Raw genomic sequence first — 17,329 nt, 5'->3', positions numbered from 1 at the left:
TGCTTGTCTGCCACGGCCCCTCCCCTGACCCCCTAGTGTTGGGGAGTCGAACCCAGGGACTTGGATAGACTAAGCAAATGCCATTGAGTCATTCCCTAGGTCTTATAAACAATAACATTCCTAGCAACAGATGTCCACTTCTCCATTCACAAACCTTGACATTTTGACAGTGAGATGATCAGGTGAGTTTGGTCCCCAGAATGCATGCAATAAAAAGCGTGACTGGGTAGATAGCTTGCAATCCTTACACAGAGAGATAAGGACATGTGGGTCCCAGGGCTCACTGGCCAGCAAGCCTGGCCTTCTTGGTTAGTTCCAGGTCAGTGAGAAACCCTGTTCCAAAAAGAAAAACAAGTGGATGAGTCCTGGGGAATGACCCCCCCCCCACACACACACAGCATGTCCTCTGGCCTCCACACGCATGTCCACATGTGTACCCCCCCCCCCCACACACACACTCATCAGAGAGACGTGCATCTGCTTAGCCAAGCCTTCAGAACCTGAGTTGGGGCCCACCAGAGTCTCCGAGGCAGGAGACGTCCATCTTCTCTGCCAACTTCTCTGCTGCAGACACCTTAGACTTTCCATTCTCCTGTGGAGACGTGCTTCTCTCAGATCTTAACCTTCAGGTCCATCTTTCTTCCTTTTCCTCTATTATTATTATTATTAATGAGTACATGTATGCATATGAGTGAGGGAACAGAGAGATGTCCCTGGAGTTATAAGCAGTTGTGAGCTGCCAGATGTGGGTGCTGGGAATTGAACTTGTGTCCTCTGCAAAATCAGTATGTGCTCCTAACCATTGGGCATCTCTCCAGCCCAGGTTCCTCTTTCTAAGACGGTCACACACCCCAGTTCACCAGTCTTCTAAGACAGTCACACCCCCCCAGTTCACCAGTCTTCTAAGACAGTCACACACCCCCAGTTCACCAGTCTTCTAAGATGGTCACACACCCCCAGTTCACCAGTCTTGCCGGCTCAAATCTTGTAGTCAACTCTTCCTGTCTTTTCCATCTGTCTAATGATAAACACTTCCCTAACGGCTACACTCCCCGCCCCCAGCCTGCGGCTCACTCTCCTGTGCTATTTCAGTTCCTTGTCTTTTTTGACGATTCACTTGGTCCAAGGTCTTGTCTTCCATGATGGAGTGATGACTCTTATGGCCTGAACACCTCTGTGTCTCAGGCTGCTTCACACACATCTGCAATGCAAGGACACAGCCTGACATGATGGACGCATGGGGATGCACTCAGAGTCAGAGGCGTCTGGAAGCTTCTACAGCCCCAACGGCACCATGCTGCCTGCCCACATCCCTCAGGGAGTGTGGTTCCCTTCCCGTGTCAGCATCTTCATGCCCTGCCTAAGAACCTGGCACACACTGGTAGCCCATCTGTATCTAGATGAGGGGATAAGATAGAAGTATGGGAGGGGGCTGGAGAGATGGCTCAGCAATTCAGAGCACTGACTGCTCTTCTGAAGGTCCTGAGTTCAAATCCCATCAACTACATGGTGGCTCATAACCATCCATAATGAGATCGGCCGCCCTCTTCTGGTGTGTCTGAAGACAGCTACAATGTACTTACATATAATAAAAAAATAAATCTTAAGAAAAAAAAAAAAGAAATACAGGAGGGACCTGAGGTCTGCACACTCTTTCCCCAGTGGTCTTTGTGAGTTGAACAACCTTACCTACTCTCCCAGCCTCAGTTTACCCAATGTAAGATGTTCATATTAAACTTATATCCCATGATTTTTGAGGCTGTGTTTTTTTTAAAAAGGTTTATTTTTATTTGTGTGTATGTGTGTGTGTGTATACACACGCACAGGCATACCTGTTCTCAAGGAGGCCAAACTAGAGTTCGGGGTCTCCTGAGAGATTCAGGGTGGTTGCAAGCTGCCAGCACTGGCTGCTGGAATCTGAACTAGTGCCCTGTGGAAAAGCAGCACATTCTATTAACCGCAGAGCCAGCCCAAGACTATGCAAACTAGATCTCTCCCTACAAACACCAATATTTAGCATTTTCTTCCTGTCCTCAGGATCTCAATTTGGGTGACATAGCCCCTGCAGGATGTGAGGCTGTTATGGAATCTAGTGGTCCAGCTCTAAGACAGTGCCATGGGGAGGCGGAGTGTCCTCTTGCTCTCCTGGCCTGGCCTCGGCACCCTTTGAGCTCTGCTCGCAGAGCTGGGCGGGGTTGAAAGCCTGGACCCGCCCTTGGGCCTCGTTATCTACGTTTCCGCGTCAGGCGCTGGGTGAACTTGGCAAGCCCTCCCGGCGGTGGATGGGGAACACTTTGTGCCGAGCGCGCCCGCCCGCCCGGCCCTCCTTCTTCCCGCTGGCGCCGCGGAGCCTGGACGCCTGCGCCGGTTCGTAGGTCTGGGGTCTCTCGAAGCTGAGTGCCTAGCACCTGGCCCGCAGCTCTGGCCTCCCACTCAATGTCCCCCGGTGTCGTCGCCGATCTATTGGTCTACGGGTGTCCAAATGCGTGGACACCGTGCGTAGTCAACAGGATCTTATAGATGCCGTGGCCCATTTTAAAACAAAGCTCAATTATAAGCGCTCAGCGGCTGTTTATTCCAGTTCAGTTTCAGATCCCCGAGGGCTGCTGTCAACTAGTACCCACAGGAAGCTCCATCTGGGCAAAAGTAACCTGGCTCGGAGCCTCGTGACTTGTTTGAGACTATCAGCTCGCTCAGGTCCGGACTGCTGGAGCCTAGGCAGATCACTGTGTGGTGGGCAGAAAGTTGAGGACCCAGTCTCCCATTCAGTGCGATAGGACGACGTGCTTGGTGGCTGAACATCAAGCCCTGAATGTGGCAGAGACTGTAATGCCTCTATCTCCGGGACTCCCCCCCCCCCCCTCCCCATCTTCCCACGATCTCCGCTCCCCTCTAGCCAGGGCTGTACGCTGCTGCGTTGGTTCTAAAGTGCGTCACGGCCGCGCACCGGCCGCGCTGCTCCACCGGCCTGGGTGAGGTTGGCGTCAGGCCTGCTCAGGCTGAGCCAGCAGCTCTTGGCCGTCACCCCGCCTAGAAACCCGGGCGTGGAAAGCGCTCAAGTTGCGCAGCATCGGGATCGCTGCTGGAGACGCTCTCCGCTAGGGGCTTGGCGCCCCCCGATCGGCCTCAGCAATGCTCCGGGACACGAGGTGACACCCCCTAGACTCCCTAGGCAACCTAGGCTCGTGGAGCCAGGGAGATTTCTTCAGAAGAAACTAAGCCTCGGCCTCCCTGGGATCCTCGCCCCGCCCCGGGTCTCCGCCCCCTCCCCTTGGCTGGGGATCCCGGACCCCGCGGCGACCGCCTAAGAAGCTCCAGCAGCCTGGACCAGGAGGCAGTAGAGGGCCGGGAGCCGGTGGCTACGGACTCGCCCCGCCATGTGACGCGGTCCTCCTGCCTGCGATCCCAGGCCAGCGCCCGTACCCGCGCCCAGCCGCGCTTCGCATCATGCTCCTGCCGGGACACCCGCGCCCACCGCCATCGCCCCAATCGGCGCAGAATCAGGGCCTCCGCAGGCAGGTAGAGCCTCCGGGGCAGTTGCTGCGCCTCTTCTACTGCACGGTCCTAGTGTGCTCCAAAGAGACATCCGCGCTCACTGATTTCTCCGGTAAGAGCGCCCTTGCTCGCCTTGAGCCCGCGTTCACATAGCTGTTGCCAGGTGAGCGGCCTCTGCATGGGGCACTACCTGGTTGGAGTAAAATTGAAGTGTACTCCCTAAGCAGTTTTCTTGCCAGGCGGGAGCCCTTGGCATCTAGGTGGTGGTAACAGGAGAGCCACCCCTTATTAAGGCAGGACCTATTTCGAGTTTCTCAAGGTTCTCTGGACTTTTGTTAGTTTTCTGGGCATCAGCGACTCAGCCCTGACCTTTATATGTTCACTAGAGGACCCCTAAGCTGAGCCTGCACCACGCCCAACTCTGGAAGGTTACCGTGTTCTGGACGAAGAGTTGCACTTGTCTGGCCACCCACACGATATGGGTGCGTCCCAACCAGACTCCAGGGTACCCATGTAAGGAGACTAGTCCAGGGTATGCTGGACCTAAAGTCCAAGCCAGCCTCGAGGGAGGGAGCCTGCGAAGACTGGAGGCTAGTGGAGATGCCCTGAGACTGAGGGAAGGTGACAGAACAGAGTCTACACTCAGAGGCATGACTCTCCAGCAAAAGGTGGCAGCACCGCACCTCCCCAACACACACACACACACACACACACACACACACGGGGGGGGGGGGAGAGAGAGAGAGAGAGAGAGAGAGAGAGAGAGAGAGAGAGAGAGAGAGAGAGCTTCCTGACTAGTCAAAGATCAATGCTTTCTTTGGGGAACTCCTACCTGACCTCCAGGTAAAATATCTTAGCAAGGCGCGAGGCGAGGCTGCAGGGGGCAGTTGCGGGGATGTTTTTTACAACCCACACTCAAAATGGCCAATGTCTTTACTACTGTAACTACCCTGGATCTCCATCTTTCTCCATCAGCCCCAGGGAGCATCTCTGCTTACACCCTTTCTCTCAGGACCTTCTGCCTACTTCAGGCTGGGCACAGACTCTAGCAGTCTCTTTGTTACAGGGTTTTTTGTTTTTGTTTTTTTTTTCTTTTTTAGCATAATTGCGGTAAACAGAGTCATCTGCCTGCTCTGCTCTGTTTTGCTCGTGTGACAGACTATACTAGGCAAAGAAACTGGAGGCACAGACTTGAGCTGGGTTTCTGGTTTGCTTACAGAGAATGTCATTCATTGTTAGCTGAGAGCCCTTAGGTCAGAGGTTCTTCGCTTAGAATATTTAATATCACAGCAGTGTTCTTGCCTGGCCAAGGAAGCCAAGATATGCCTGTTTGGCAAGCAAACCGTGGTCCTTAAAAACAGGGAATCAAAACTCTGGTAAATGTGCTGGGGAAATTCATCTTTTTTTTTTTTCTTCAAGCACTGTTGACTTTTTTCTTTTACTGTAATAAAACTTTCTTGGCTTCCAGAAACTTTCTGTGTTTGCTGACGTAAGTCATAGCGAGTGGCTCTGAATTCAGCCACTCTCTTGCCCTGATTATTGCAAGGGAAGAATTAAAAGCTAACAACACCCCATCCCCCACCCCACCCTCTTCCCATGACATCATTGCAACTGAACAAATATTGCTTTAGACAAATTGCAATGAAACTCCCCCACCGGCAGATTATAGACTCAAGAGGAAAGCAGTTGCAGTACTAACAATATGTAGTTTACCACACAAGTCTGGAAATTAACTGTGTTTAGCACCTTGACATAGAGTAGTCTAGCCTATAAACCAAACCTGGAGGCAGCATCCTGTGGGAGGCAGGTGCTTTGGTTCTTAAGTAGTGAGGCTGCTAGTGGCTTTTCCTGCTGTTTTCTGTGGTTTCTAAGTCTCAGAGCCAACAGCAGGTGGTGCCATTACCAGGCCATTTCAGCCTTCCTCGTTACTGTCTAGGGACTGAAAGAAACATGCCTTCCCAAACTATAGTCCCGCTCAGGTTTAAACCCAAGTTCTATAAAATGTGAGACAGGAAAACCTCCGAAGTCTTAGAGAGAAAAGTTGCCCTGTTAACTTTAAATAGCAACTGCAGGGGCAGGCAGAACAATCATGTGGTAGCTTACAGGGAAATCCTGCGCTCCCAGACGGACAGTCCGAGTGCCCAGTTGAGAGTGCTGGCCTCTTCTTGTGGTTGATTTCCTGTGGCCTCAAAGGGCACTGCCTGGTTTCCTGGGGACAGGCAGGCCTGCTCCCTTTCATGAGTTTGGGAACAGACATAGCAGGCTCTCCCCTGCAGAGCCTTACCACAATAGCCCATGGCTAGGATCATCATGTTTGACAATACAGACACTTGTTTTCTAAATAAGAGAAACATCAAAAAGGCACAGAAGAGAGGAGGAGTTCAGGACCCCCTGGGCTTGTGAAGAAGGACAGAGGAAGTGTCCATGTGAGAGAAAGTCCCAGAATGTAGTGGGCCCCCCACCAGAGGGCCCCTGTCAAAGTCATTGAGTGTGAAGACTAGATTCATCCCTGCAGTTTGAGAACATTACTTAATGTCCCCTCCCTTTTGCAGCGTTCCCAGGCTAATGCCATAGGCTGTCAGTTGGTGTTATTTTTCCTGGGTCATTGATTCCCCCCTCCCTCCCTCCCCTCCCCCGAGATTCTACCATCAGATCTCTTCATAATCCAGAGGCTGCAGGGCGGCCAGCCCATCTTTCCTCTCTGTGCTTGTGACTTAGGCTAATCACCCCCAAGACTGCTGAGGCCCAGGCTCCCCGAAACGCTCTTCTCTCTGAAGATTTTGGGCTTCTTGACTGTGGTGGCCACTGAAAGGCTACCATACCTGCATTAAAAATGTATCCCAGGGTAGGCAAGATGGCTCAGTGGGTAGAGGAGCTTGCCACCAAGCTTGATGACCTCAGTTCAATGTCTGGACCCACATGGTTGAAGGAGAGCTGTCCTCTGATCTCCACACACACACACACACACACACACACACACACACACACGGAATGTGTGCATGTGCACAAACACAAAATAGACAAATGTGTATATACATATTTATTCTCTATATAAATATATATATTGTTATATATTATATATACATATATACACATATGTATGTGAATACACACACACACACACACACATATATATATACACACACTCTCCCAGGAAAAACAAGAGTATTCTTTTAAAACTAATGCCTGTGGCCCTCAGTTCCAGCTTTAAGTGCCTGGCTTTTGTCCATTTTTCCTCCTTGAGATGAAGTTCTGCTCTTTCTTCTTTTTTTTTTCCTAGAATAATATTATTTAATAATTACCCATTTGACCTCTCATTTCCATTTTACAGTGGTTTCTATTTTATTCTAAATATTTTTTTTAATATAATCTTCATTTACATTTCAAATACTAAAACCTTTTCCTGTTTCCCTCCTCCCGGAAAACCCCCAACCCTCCTCCCACCCCCTGCCTCCAAGTATATGCCCCTCCATCCAACCCACTCCCACCTGCCCCCACCTCGATTTCCCTTTGTTGGGGCATCTTGAGCTTTCGCAGGACCAAGGATCACTCCTCCCACTGATGCCTAACAAGGCATCCCTATGGGAGGCACTCTTTTGGCTGGAACCATGTGTACCCTTTGGTTGATGATTTAGTCTCTGGGAGTCCTGGGGGGGTCTGGGTGGCCCACATCGTTGTTCTTCCCATGGGGCTGTAAACCCTTCAGTTCCTCCAGTCCGCCCTGCAACTCATCCATTGGGACCCCACGCCTAGCCCAGTGGTTGGCTGCTCTATATGTGTAAGGCTCTGGCAGGGCCCCTCCAGAGACAACCATGACAGGCTCCTTTTGGTATGCACTTCTTGTCATCCGTAATAGTGTTGGGGTTTGGTGACTGTTTATAGAATGAATCCCCAGGTAGGGCAGTCTCTGGGTGGCCTTTCCTTCAGTCTCTGCTCCATACTTTGTCTCCATAATTGCTCCTGTGAGTATTTTGTTCCCTTTCTCAGAGGAACCAAAGCACCTCCACTTCAGTCCTCCTTCTTCTTGAGCTTCCTGTGGTCTGTGAATTGTAATGTGTTTATTTTGAGCTTTTGGGCTAACATCTACTTATCAGTGAGTGCATACCATTTGTGTTCTTTTGTGACTAGGTTACCTCACTCAGGATGACACTTTCTAGTTCCATCCATTTGCCTAAGAATTTCATGAATTCATTGTTTTTGAAAGCTGAATAGTACTCCATTGTGTATATATACCACATTTTCTGTATCCATTCCTCTGTTGAGGGACATCTGGGTTCTTTACAGCTTCTGGCTATTATAAATAAGGCTGCTGTGGACATAGTGGAGCATGTGTCCTTATTACCTGTTGGAGCATCTTCTGGGTATGTGCCTAGGAGTGGTATAGCTGAGTCCTCAGGTAGTATTATGTCCAATTTTCTGAGGAACCGCCAAACTGATTTCCAGACTGGTTTTACCAGCTTGCAATCCCACCAACAATGGAGAAGTGTTCCTTTTCCCCCATATCCTCTCCAGCATTTGCTGTCCCCTGAGTTTTTCATCTTAGCCATTCTGACCGGTGTGAGGTGGAATCTCAATGTTGTTTTGATTTGCATTTCTCTGATAACTAAGGATGCTGAACATTTCTTTAGGTCCTTCAGAGCCATTGGAGTTTCCTCAGTTGAGAATTCCCTGTTTAGCTCCGTACCCCATTTTTAAATAGGGTTATTTGACTCTCTGGAGTCTAACTTCCTGCTCTTTCTTCTACATCCTTCAAATATAGGAACAGGCCCAAGATGTCTAAAGTGATTTCCAATTATCTCCTTTTCCTCTTTTAGAAAGAAAACAGAAGTGAGATATCTTTCTAACATTCTCTTGCTTTGGAGACTATAGCAGAGGGCTGGGGCGTAGGGTGGTAGGGTGCCTTCTGAGACTCAACCATAAAAAAACAAGGCATTTGCCTACAGGGGAACACCACCTAGTTCACGGGGCTTCCGTGTGTCTTGGAGATAGCTTCAAGTGCCCTTCTGCACTAATGAGTTTTTTTAAGTTTTATTGATTATTATTTGTTTGTATACATGTGTGTGTGTGTGTGTGTGTGTGTGTGTATGTGTGTGTGTGTGTGTGTGTGTGTGTGTGTGTGTGGTGTGAAGGTACACAGTGGCCAAAGTGCCCCTGTGGGGGTCAGAGGGCAACCTTCAGGAGCAGGTTTTCTCCTCCCACTCCAGATTCTGGGGAATCAATCTCTGGTCACAGCAAACACTTGAACCTTGAAGACAATCCACAGGGTAATAAGAGGATTGGTAGCTCTCTGTCACTGTGAGACAAATATGTTCCTTAAGATGACTAATCAGGAGGAATATGGACCACCTGTCTGGGCCTTGTTGAGCTGTTTTCCATGGCCTTTCTCTGTCCTTTCTCTGCTGAGGACAGACAGGGGTTTCTTCCCATCTTGATTTCTTTCCTTTCTCTCCCATTTTCTTTTTCCCTTTATCCTCAAAAAAGTTCAGAGGCTTTGGCTGGGGACAGAGTGTGGAGGAGAAAGAGAACCCAGAGTCTGATTTGATAGAAATGTATACATTTTGTTTCTCCTGAGCTTTGGAAAGACACAGAGAGCTAGAAGCAGGAGGTGGGGGGATGGGAGGGAAGAGACTTCAAAGAAAAGCTACTGTGTGACAGCATCGATCCCCACACTGGTGCTCTGCTTTTTCCTACTGGTGGTAAGTTGTACTTGGAACTGGAAGGTATTCATCTGCTCAGGTGACAGTAACAAACCACTGCAGAATGGGTTTCATGACCACAGACATACGCTCGATCACAATTTGGAAGGTTGGGGGTCTGGAATAAGATTCCTGGGGCAAAGGCACTTACTTGTTAGCAAGCCGGGTTCAACCACCTGGACCTACATGGTGGAAAGAGAGAAGGGACTCTACCAGTGAGTCCTCTGACCTCCGTCAGATGCAGCAGCACACATGCTCTTCCCCCATAAAATGTATCAAAAACTGTAAAAAAAAAAAAAAATAGGGGCTGAAGAGATGGCTGAGCAGGTAATAGCTCTGGCTGCTGGTGGTGCACGCCTTCCATCCTGGCACTTGGGAGGCAGAGGCAGGTGGATCTCTGAGTTCAAGGCCAGCCTGGTCTACAGAGTGAGTTCCAAGATAGCCAGGACTACATAGAGAAACACTGTCTCAAAAAGCAAAAACAAAACAAAACACTAAAAGCAAAACAAAACAATCACAAAAGAACACTGCTCTTCCAGAGGCCCGGGTTCAGTTTCCAGTACTTACACATTGTAACTGCAGTTCCAGGGCACCCAATGTACTCTGTTAGCCTCTTCAAGAGTCAGACATCCATGTGGTACGCATACATACATACATACATGAGGCAAACACATATACACATAGCATTTTTCAAAATCCTTTTAAAAGCTCTTAAAACAAAATAAAATAAAATAAAGAAGCAGTTTGAGAGGCTGGGCCTCTAACATCAACATTTGGCTCTGTCCTTGGTCTAGAGGTAGCAGGGTTCTCACATATGTGTTCATCTGTGTGTGTGTGTGTGAGATTGTGCATGCACACGCGCATGCAACCACGCTCATTTTCTCTTCCAAAGCCACGAATCGGACAGACCAGGGCCAACATAATGCCCTTGTCTTAACCTAGCACCTGTTTAAAAACTATACCTTCAAGTTTACCCACGTTCTAATGGGAATCCAGGTGGCACACAAATCAGTCTGTAATCCAACCAATAGACCTGCCTGGGTGCTCCATGCTCTACTGGCTAGAATTTTAACAAGTGATATGGCGGGTCGTAGAGGCCAAGTCCTGAGAGGGAGATAAGACATATATAGTTGTCCATTTTTGGGAAGCTAAATTTTCCTGTTTTGTTCCCAGACAAATAATGTATAACCTTAACTATATAGAATAGCTTATATATCCGGGTATATAGTTCTAGGGGAACTGAATGTCTGACGTCTGGCTGCATTTTAGGGTTTTTGATTGAACTGACCTGTAGAGTATCAGGCACTGGGTTCTTTTAAGATTCCCTAGGCAATTCCAAGGTGCCACCAGTTGAGAGGCACTATGCCAATAGTCACAGGACAGATCTACTTCCTGTTCATATCGCCATCCACCCAGAACATGGCTGAATGGAGTCCCCTTCCCCATTAGCACAAAGTGACCCACCAGGGATCCTGGGCCTGTGTTTCCCCAGCACATCACCACCTCACACCTCATGATACATATATTCTCTATCCCACCCTCTCTCTCTCTCTCACACACACACACACACACACATACACACATACACACACATACACATACCCTATCTACATTTTATCACGCCTTAGTCAATTTACTCTATACCTAGGAGTTACTGTCACTTAAAAAAAAAAAAAAAAAAAAAACTTTGTTACCAAGTGAGGCACCAGCCCATACCAGAAGGAAAGCAAACTGAATATCTGAATGTCTGGCTCTCATGGAAAGAGAGAGGAGGAACGAGGGTCTCAAACTGCCTGTCTGTTTCCGTGGAAAGCAGCTGCACTTGAAAAATGTCCTCCTGCCCCTTCTGTGGTAAAGAGATGTCTCAGCTCACAAGTGCTCCCGTTATTGATGGCGTGGTCTCCCTGGTGCTGGATTGTAAAGGGCAACCTAGCAGCAGTCCCAGGGAAGAGACAGCAGGAAGAGGGCGAGATCAACTGAGCTCACTCTTGTTTGATTTCAGCCCTGAAGCAGTCCCAATGTATCAGTCCCATTTACAGACAAGAACTCGGACATGTACAGGGAAACTAACTTACCCCGGAGGCCTCGCAGGCAGGCAGGAGCTACCTCCAACACTCAACTTTGGCTAGTGTCAAGGGAACAAGGCCAACAAAATGTGTCTACAATTCACCCAGCCTTTCTTGAGAGACCCTGGAGTTTCTCATGACACTCTTGGAAAGAGGCTGCAGTCACGGGTGATACACACAATTGTTCTGGTCATCTCTCAGCATCTCCTGAGGAGTGACCCCAGGACCTCCACAGACATCAAATGTTCCTTTCTGAGTAAATGACACATTGTCTGAGTGTTAACCACACAGCTAGCTCCTGTTGTGGGCTTTCAGGATAAGCTCCTGCTTATCATACCTGAAACAGCCAGAGCTCTATGCGGAGAGCTGTTAGATAGTTTAGGGAACGGGACCAAGGAAAAGGGGCCTGTTCCCATCCAGAACAGGTACAAATTGTGTGCATGTGTGCATTTGTGTATGTGTCTGTATGTGCACATGTGTGTACATGTGTGAATGTGTGCATGCACGTGTGCATGTGTGAATGCATGTATATATATTCATGTGTGTGTGTGTGAAAGAGAATGAGAAAGTATGCATGAGTACACACATGCATGTGTGTATGTGTATATGAATGTGTAAGTTCATGAATGTGTGTCTGTGTGTGTGCATGTGCTTGTATGAATATGTGCGTGTATGTGCATTCCTGTGTGTGTGTGTGTGTGTGTGTGTGTGTGTGTAAGAGTCTCATGTGGCTCAACTTGCCTAAAACTGACTATGTCGCTAGCTGAGGATGTCACTGAACTCCTACTGTCCTTCTCCCTGCCTCCTGAGTGCTGGAATGACGCAAGCTTGCACCACCATAGTGAGTGGGGAAGAATGGTGGAGAAGGCCTTTAATCCTAGCGCTCAGGAGCAGAGACAGGCAGATTTCTTTGATTTTGAGACCAGCCTGGTCTGTATAGTAAGATCTGGGCCAGCCAGGGCTCCATAACATAGAAACAAATAAAAATTAAGTACTTTTAATCTGCAGTATGTTGAATGTCCATACACAGAGATTCCTGTGCACAGGGAGGGCAGATCAGATTTGCTGTTCCGTCCTGAAAAAAAAAAAAGACATTTTGTTTATAATTGGCATGTACATTCATGGTTAAACAGTGTATAATTTATAAATAAATATACACACACTAGAGGTGTTTTCTCTTGATGTGTTGATGGATGGGATGTGGCGATACTGATCTTCCCTCTCATCTTGCCCTCTTAGGACTTTAGCATTCCTGCAGAGAGACACCAGTGGAAGGTTTACAAGACAGCGTCTTCCCCTGGACCATTACTCATCCCTTACTGCTTGCTTTGCCTTCTTCTCCCCTCCTGTCAGTAAAACGTAGAGTCAGGATTTGAGCCCAGTACTCATCGATTTCAGATATCCACACACTTATCATTCGAGCTAAGGTACGGCTGAAGAAAGCAGGGCAGAGGGTTTTGAACTTTTATGAATGTCCGTTACTGTTTAAATGAGGTTGGTATCTTTGTGTCTCTCGGTAAGGAACTAGCTTGCTTAGGAACATAGATCATGGAGTCTCTAAAGTTGTTAAGACTCTAGCACTATGAGGAGATGCTCAGATTGGCCCAGCTATCTATCAGTTTTGCCTCCCCTCAGAAGGGGAGCCTGTTGCTGGTCCCTAGGTATGGCTGACTCCAGTTAAAACTCTGGCCCAGCACAGACAGTAGCTCCTCATGTGTCCTCCTCATGTGGCCTCCCTCAGCACAAGCGAGAAACATGAATGAGTTGGGAACACCTCTGGTTTATCAGATGAGAAGCAAATCAGAGACCTCCATCTCAGATGCTATCCCACGAGTTTCATGTTCCTGTCTCATTTTCTCCTTATAATTCCATTTTAAAATGAAGATGCAATGTCAACAGGTTTTAATCTAGACAGTTTTCTAATATCAAGGGAAGAAAAATAACATAAACTCCAAGTGACTTAAAGTAATACCACTTTTGTAACGTTCATTGATGATTTTTACCAGAGCCAGCATTTACCCGATACAATGTAACTTCAAAAGATTCATTCAGGTGAGAGTCTGCCGGTTATGAGCACACACTTGAAAACAGCATTATACAAGTGATACTCGGTAGCAGCCAACAGAGCTCCCGAGAAGTGAAAGACAGAATTCCCTAAGTCGGAAAAGAACAAAGACCATCAAGGAAAGGAATGCACAGCCTAAGGAAAGCCAAATGCAGCTCTGGCCATGAAGAATACACTGACTGAAATGAGCATCTTGGTAGACAGGTCGATGTGCAGATGCGACACAGCTGAAGAGAGAAACAGCAATGTGGAAATTCACAGATGTGTCAAACCTGCGAAATACTAAAAACAAGCAAACTGAGGGGAAAATATGATCTATAAAGTCTCTCTCCCCATCAGCAGCAGTGGGAGACAGAGACAGGGAGATAAGTGGGCGTGCTTCTGAAGAAATGAAAACCCAAACAACCGTCAGCCTAGGGCTGTAGATACATCAAAGTATTTACAAACATGAGTATGAAATGAAGTCCTTCACCAGTGGTAAAGCTTTGCTGAAAGGACTTCTACAGGGCACCCTTCATGTAGGACGTTAAGTCCAGGGAGAGTGCCTCAGGAAGGACAGTGGCACAGGACACGGACGCTGCCGGACAGCATTCGATCGATTCCCACGTGCCTTGCTCAGTGGGAATCTTCACACTCCGTGGCGTCTGAGTTACTGTTCTAGTGCGGTGAGGAGACACCACAACCAAGACAATTTGGAGAAGAAAACATTTAATGGGGGGGGGGGTGGCTTACAGTTTCAGAGAGTTAGTCCCTTATCATCATGGTGGGCAATGTGGTGGCCCTCAGGCAGGCATAGCATGGTGCTGGGGGAGTAGCTGAGAGCTTTGCATCCTGATACAGATGTAGCAGGAGTGGGAGGAGGGAGGGAGGGAGGGAGGGAGACTGGCGTTGGCTTTTGAAACCTCAAAGCTCACCCACAGTGACACACCTCCGCCAACAAGGCCACACCCCCTAATCCTTCTCAAACAGTTTATCAGCTGGGGATACAAATATATGACCCTATGGGGGCCATTTTCATTCAAACCACACAGAAGTCTGCCTGCATCTGCCTCCCCAGTGCTGGGATTAAAATTGTGCGTGACCACGCCTGGCTTGTATATTTTTATCTTAAGAGTGATGTTCTTTTTAGTATCTTTTTCCCCCTCCAAGTATCAGGTATTAAACCTAGGACTTCATGCATGCCAGGTGGGCACTCTGCCCCCGGGTTGCATCCTCAGCCCAGATATCTTCTTCTTCTGTCTAAACTCACTAGACCCATTTTTGACAAACTTGAGCTCTCCAACTGATCACCAGCCAGAGACACTCACTCACATATCCCCCCATGGGAACCTCAGTTCCAGGGGGCAACCCAAGGGCAATCCTGTGGGAAAGGAAAAGTCTCTCGGGTACCAGTGATGACATGTGACTACCATGGAGAGCCAACCACTCTTGTCCTGTCCTTGGTTTTGGTGGATTCATGGGTGTGTACACCATAAGGGAGGAGCTTGGGGATAGTTAATAGCACTGCCAGGCATCTGAAGTAATATCCAAACCACAGAGCTACACACGAGTGTTTCATTCTGTGCCACAGACCTGGCAGATGACTCCGCCTGTGTACGAATTCTACATGTTCATAACATCTGACTCATGCTTTCTCCAACACCTGTACCCCTAGAGTACTCAGGCCCCAACACCACATTTTCTCTGCATTAACAAGTTAGAGGCTGACGTGGTGCTTGAGGCCAGTAGTTTCAGCCCAGCAGCCAAGTTTTCCAAACACGGAGCAATGTAAAGTCCAGGCAACCAGGCACCATTGAAATTCACAGCTCGGGCTGCTGAATCCAAACGTGTTTGCGAATGGTCTGATTTCATGCGTGCCTTGGAGGCCCCATGAATACAAATAGCCTCATTTGGGCTCAGAGGATCAGGGAGGAAGAAACCGAAGAATGATCTCCAAAACAAATCTTGAATTCGCATGAGTATAATAGAGTGTATTCTGTCAGCATTCCTTTGATGATTACAAACGAGTCCCTTTTCCCCCCAGCCATGCAGGGAATAATCTGGATAAAATAACCCTTTTTGTCCGCATGGGACCGTGTGGCGCTGACGCTGACGCTGACGTGTGACAGCTGTCACAGTAGTGTTTCAGAGTCTGAGGGCACTCACCGGGCCACTGAGCCATTTCCTTTCTTTCTCGTGACTCAGAAAACATTTCATGTTTGGCCACTTCTAAAATTCGCAGGCTTGAAATCATAAATCATTAATTATACTGTCCTAAGGAACAAGAGACCTGTCACTGACCCCCCTCCCCACCCCTCCCCCTCCCTGCCTGTTGGACGGACGACAGGTGGAAATGAGAGCGAATGATCTTATCTGGAAAGCCAATTTGTACAGCTACTGAAGGATCTGCTTTAAGAAATGCAGACAGCGTGGCAGCCCCTTTCCATTAGGGGGGGAAATACATTCAGGCTTCTGTGTCTCTTTGGTTGTGAAATATAAGGGACACTCATGTGTGACACTGCTTTCAGTTTTCTGAGACTCGAATGACTAAACACTTGTTCCAAAGCAGGTGACCAAAATGACCTTGGGCCACTTAGAGTGGAGGCAGAAGCGGTCCCCAGCATAGGAAGGAGAAGGGACGCTGCAGGCCCCTGTCTGTAGAACACTACACATCTGTGAGCAGAGCAGATCTTGTCATCTCTTGGGCCTGATTTACCTCTTCCAGGGTCAAGTTCAGAGGTCCTTCTGTTCTGAATTCCCCTTTTACTAAACTCAGAGTCCACGGCTGTTCCACTGTTCAGCATTCTGAGGTGGTTTCGATAAGAAATGTCTCCCCTGTTCCATGTATTTGAGTACCTGGCCTCCAGCTGGTGGCGTTGTTTGGGACGTTTAGGAAGCAAGGGTAGCCTTGCTAGAGTGAGCATGTCACTTTCTGGTCCCACGCTTGGCCTCACATACAGGGTTGAAGATGTGAGCCCTCAGCTTCATGTTCCCGCTCCCAAGCCTGCAAACCGTGACCACGCGCCCAGGCAAGGCGGACTCATCTCTCTGGAGCCATAAGTCGGAATAAACTGTCTCCTCCATAAGTTGCTTACGGTCATAGTGTTTTACCATAGCAGCAGAAAAGTCACTCCCACACCCCTTGAAAGCCTTCGCAGATCCCCAGAGCCTGTGAGGCCGAAGGGCTCCCCTTGCCTGGGGCCTTGGTGGTGCTGTGGTTCACAGCAGTTTGAGATCTTCAGCACTCACCAAGGTGCCGCATGGTCGCAGCCAGTGCCTCCCTAGTGTGCCTCCCTAGTGTGCCTCCCTAGAAGGCTTAATGGAACCAGAAAGGTTTTGCGGCTAAGTCATGTTTGGCAGGGTCTGGAAGGGTGCTAGTAGGATGGAACCAAGACACCGAGTTGCTGCCAAGCCTCTCCCAGCGCGCAAGGCTGTGTCTTCCTTTCCTTCTTCCTTTGAAGACTCAGGTGGACCTGACCCCTGCCTGCCATTGCTCCCCAGATGCTGAGATAGCTGAGGTTTGCTACAAACTCATCCCTGCTCTGAGCAAGCAGAGGCTTCAAGCCTGGATGTCTCTGCAGCACAGGACTCCTGCTGGCAGCAAATGGTTGCATTTGAATGAGGAGAGAAAGTTGAAGCCAGTCTCTCAGAGGGAAGGAAAAGGGGTGGGTGTGGGCTGAGTAAAATCCCCCTGGACCCTGGATGGAGTGGAGGTGCACCCCAACAGAAGGCGCTCCATCCCCCTGTGGAGGAAGCGAAGGGTCCCCTGGTCTAAGAAGGCAAGCAGGACTTCAGAACATGAGCCATGCCAGTGAGTTGGAAATCTTCGTCCAAACGTGTTTAGGGCTAGCAAAAGGGCTTAGCACATAAAGGCAACTGCAACCAAGTCTGGTGTCCTGAGTTTGATCCCAGGAACCCACCCTGCATACCCACCTCCGCACACCAACCTGCTCACACACCTCTGCACACCCACCTCTGCACACCCACCCTGCACACACACTTCTGCTCACACACCTCTGCACACACAC

At 48.8% G+C, this 17,329-nt stretch overlaps 1 protein-coding gene across 5 annotated transcripts in view; it reads left to right on the top strand.

Annotated features, from left to right (window-relative positions):
• The first annotated feature begins 2,247 nt into the window (after nt 1-2,247).
• Nucleotides 2,248-17,329, top strand: part of Eva1c (eva-1 homolog C) — a 76,689-nt gene continuing 61,607 nt past the window's right edge. For 4 of the 5 annotated variants that reach the window (XM_052158778.1, XM_052158775.1, XM_052158776.1 and 1 more), the window contains exon 1: nt 2,248-3,607. In XM_052158778.1, coding sequence (XP_052014738.1) covers nt 3,448-3,607 — 160 coding nt within the window. In that variant the 5' untranslated portion in view covers nt 2,248-3,447. The remainder of the gene's footprint in view (nt 3,608-17,329) is intronic. The other variant, XM_052158777.1, reaches the window with a different exon arrangement.

This window comes from Apodemus sylvaticus, chromosome 15, assembly GCF_947179515.1.
Source record: "Apodemus sylvaticus chromosome 15, mApoSyl1.1, whole genome shotgun sequence".
NCBI classification, from domain to species: Eukaryota; Metazoa; Chordata; class Mammalia; order Rodentia; family Muridae; genus Apodemus; species Apodemus sylvaticus.
Note: the sequence above shows the minus strand (reverse complement) of the source record. Positions and strands in the feature narration are given on the sequence as shown.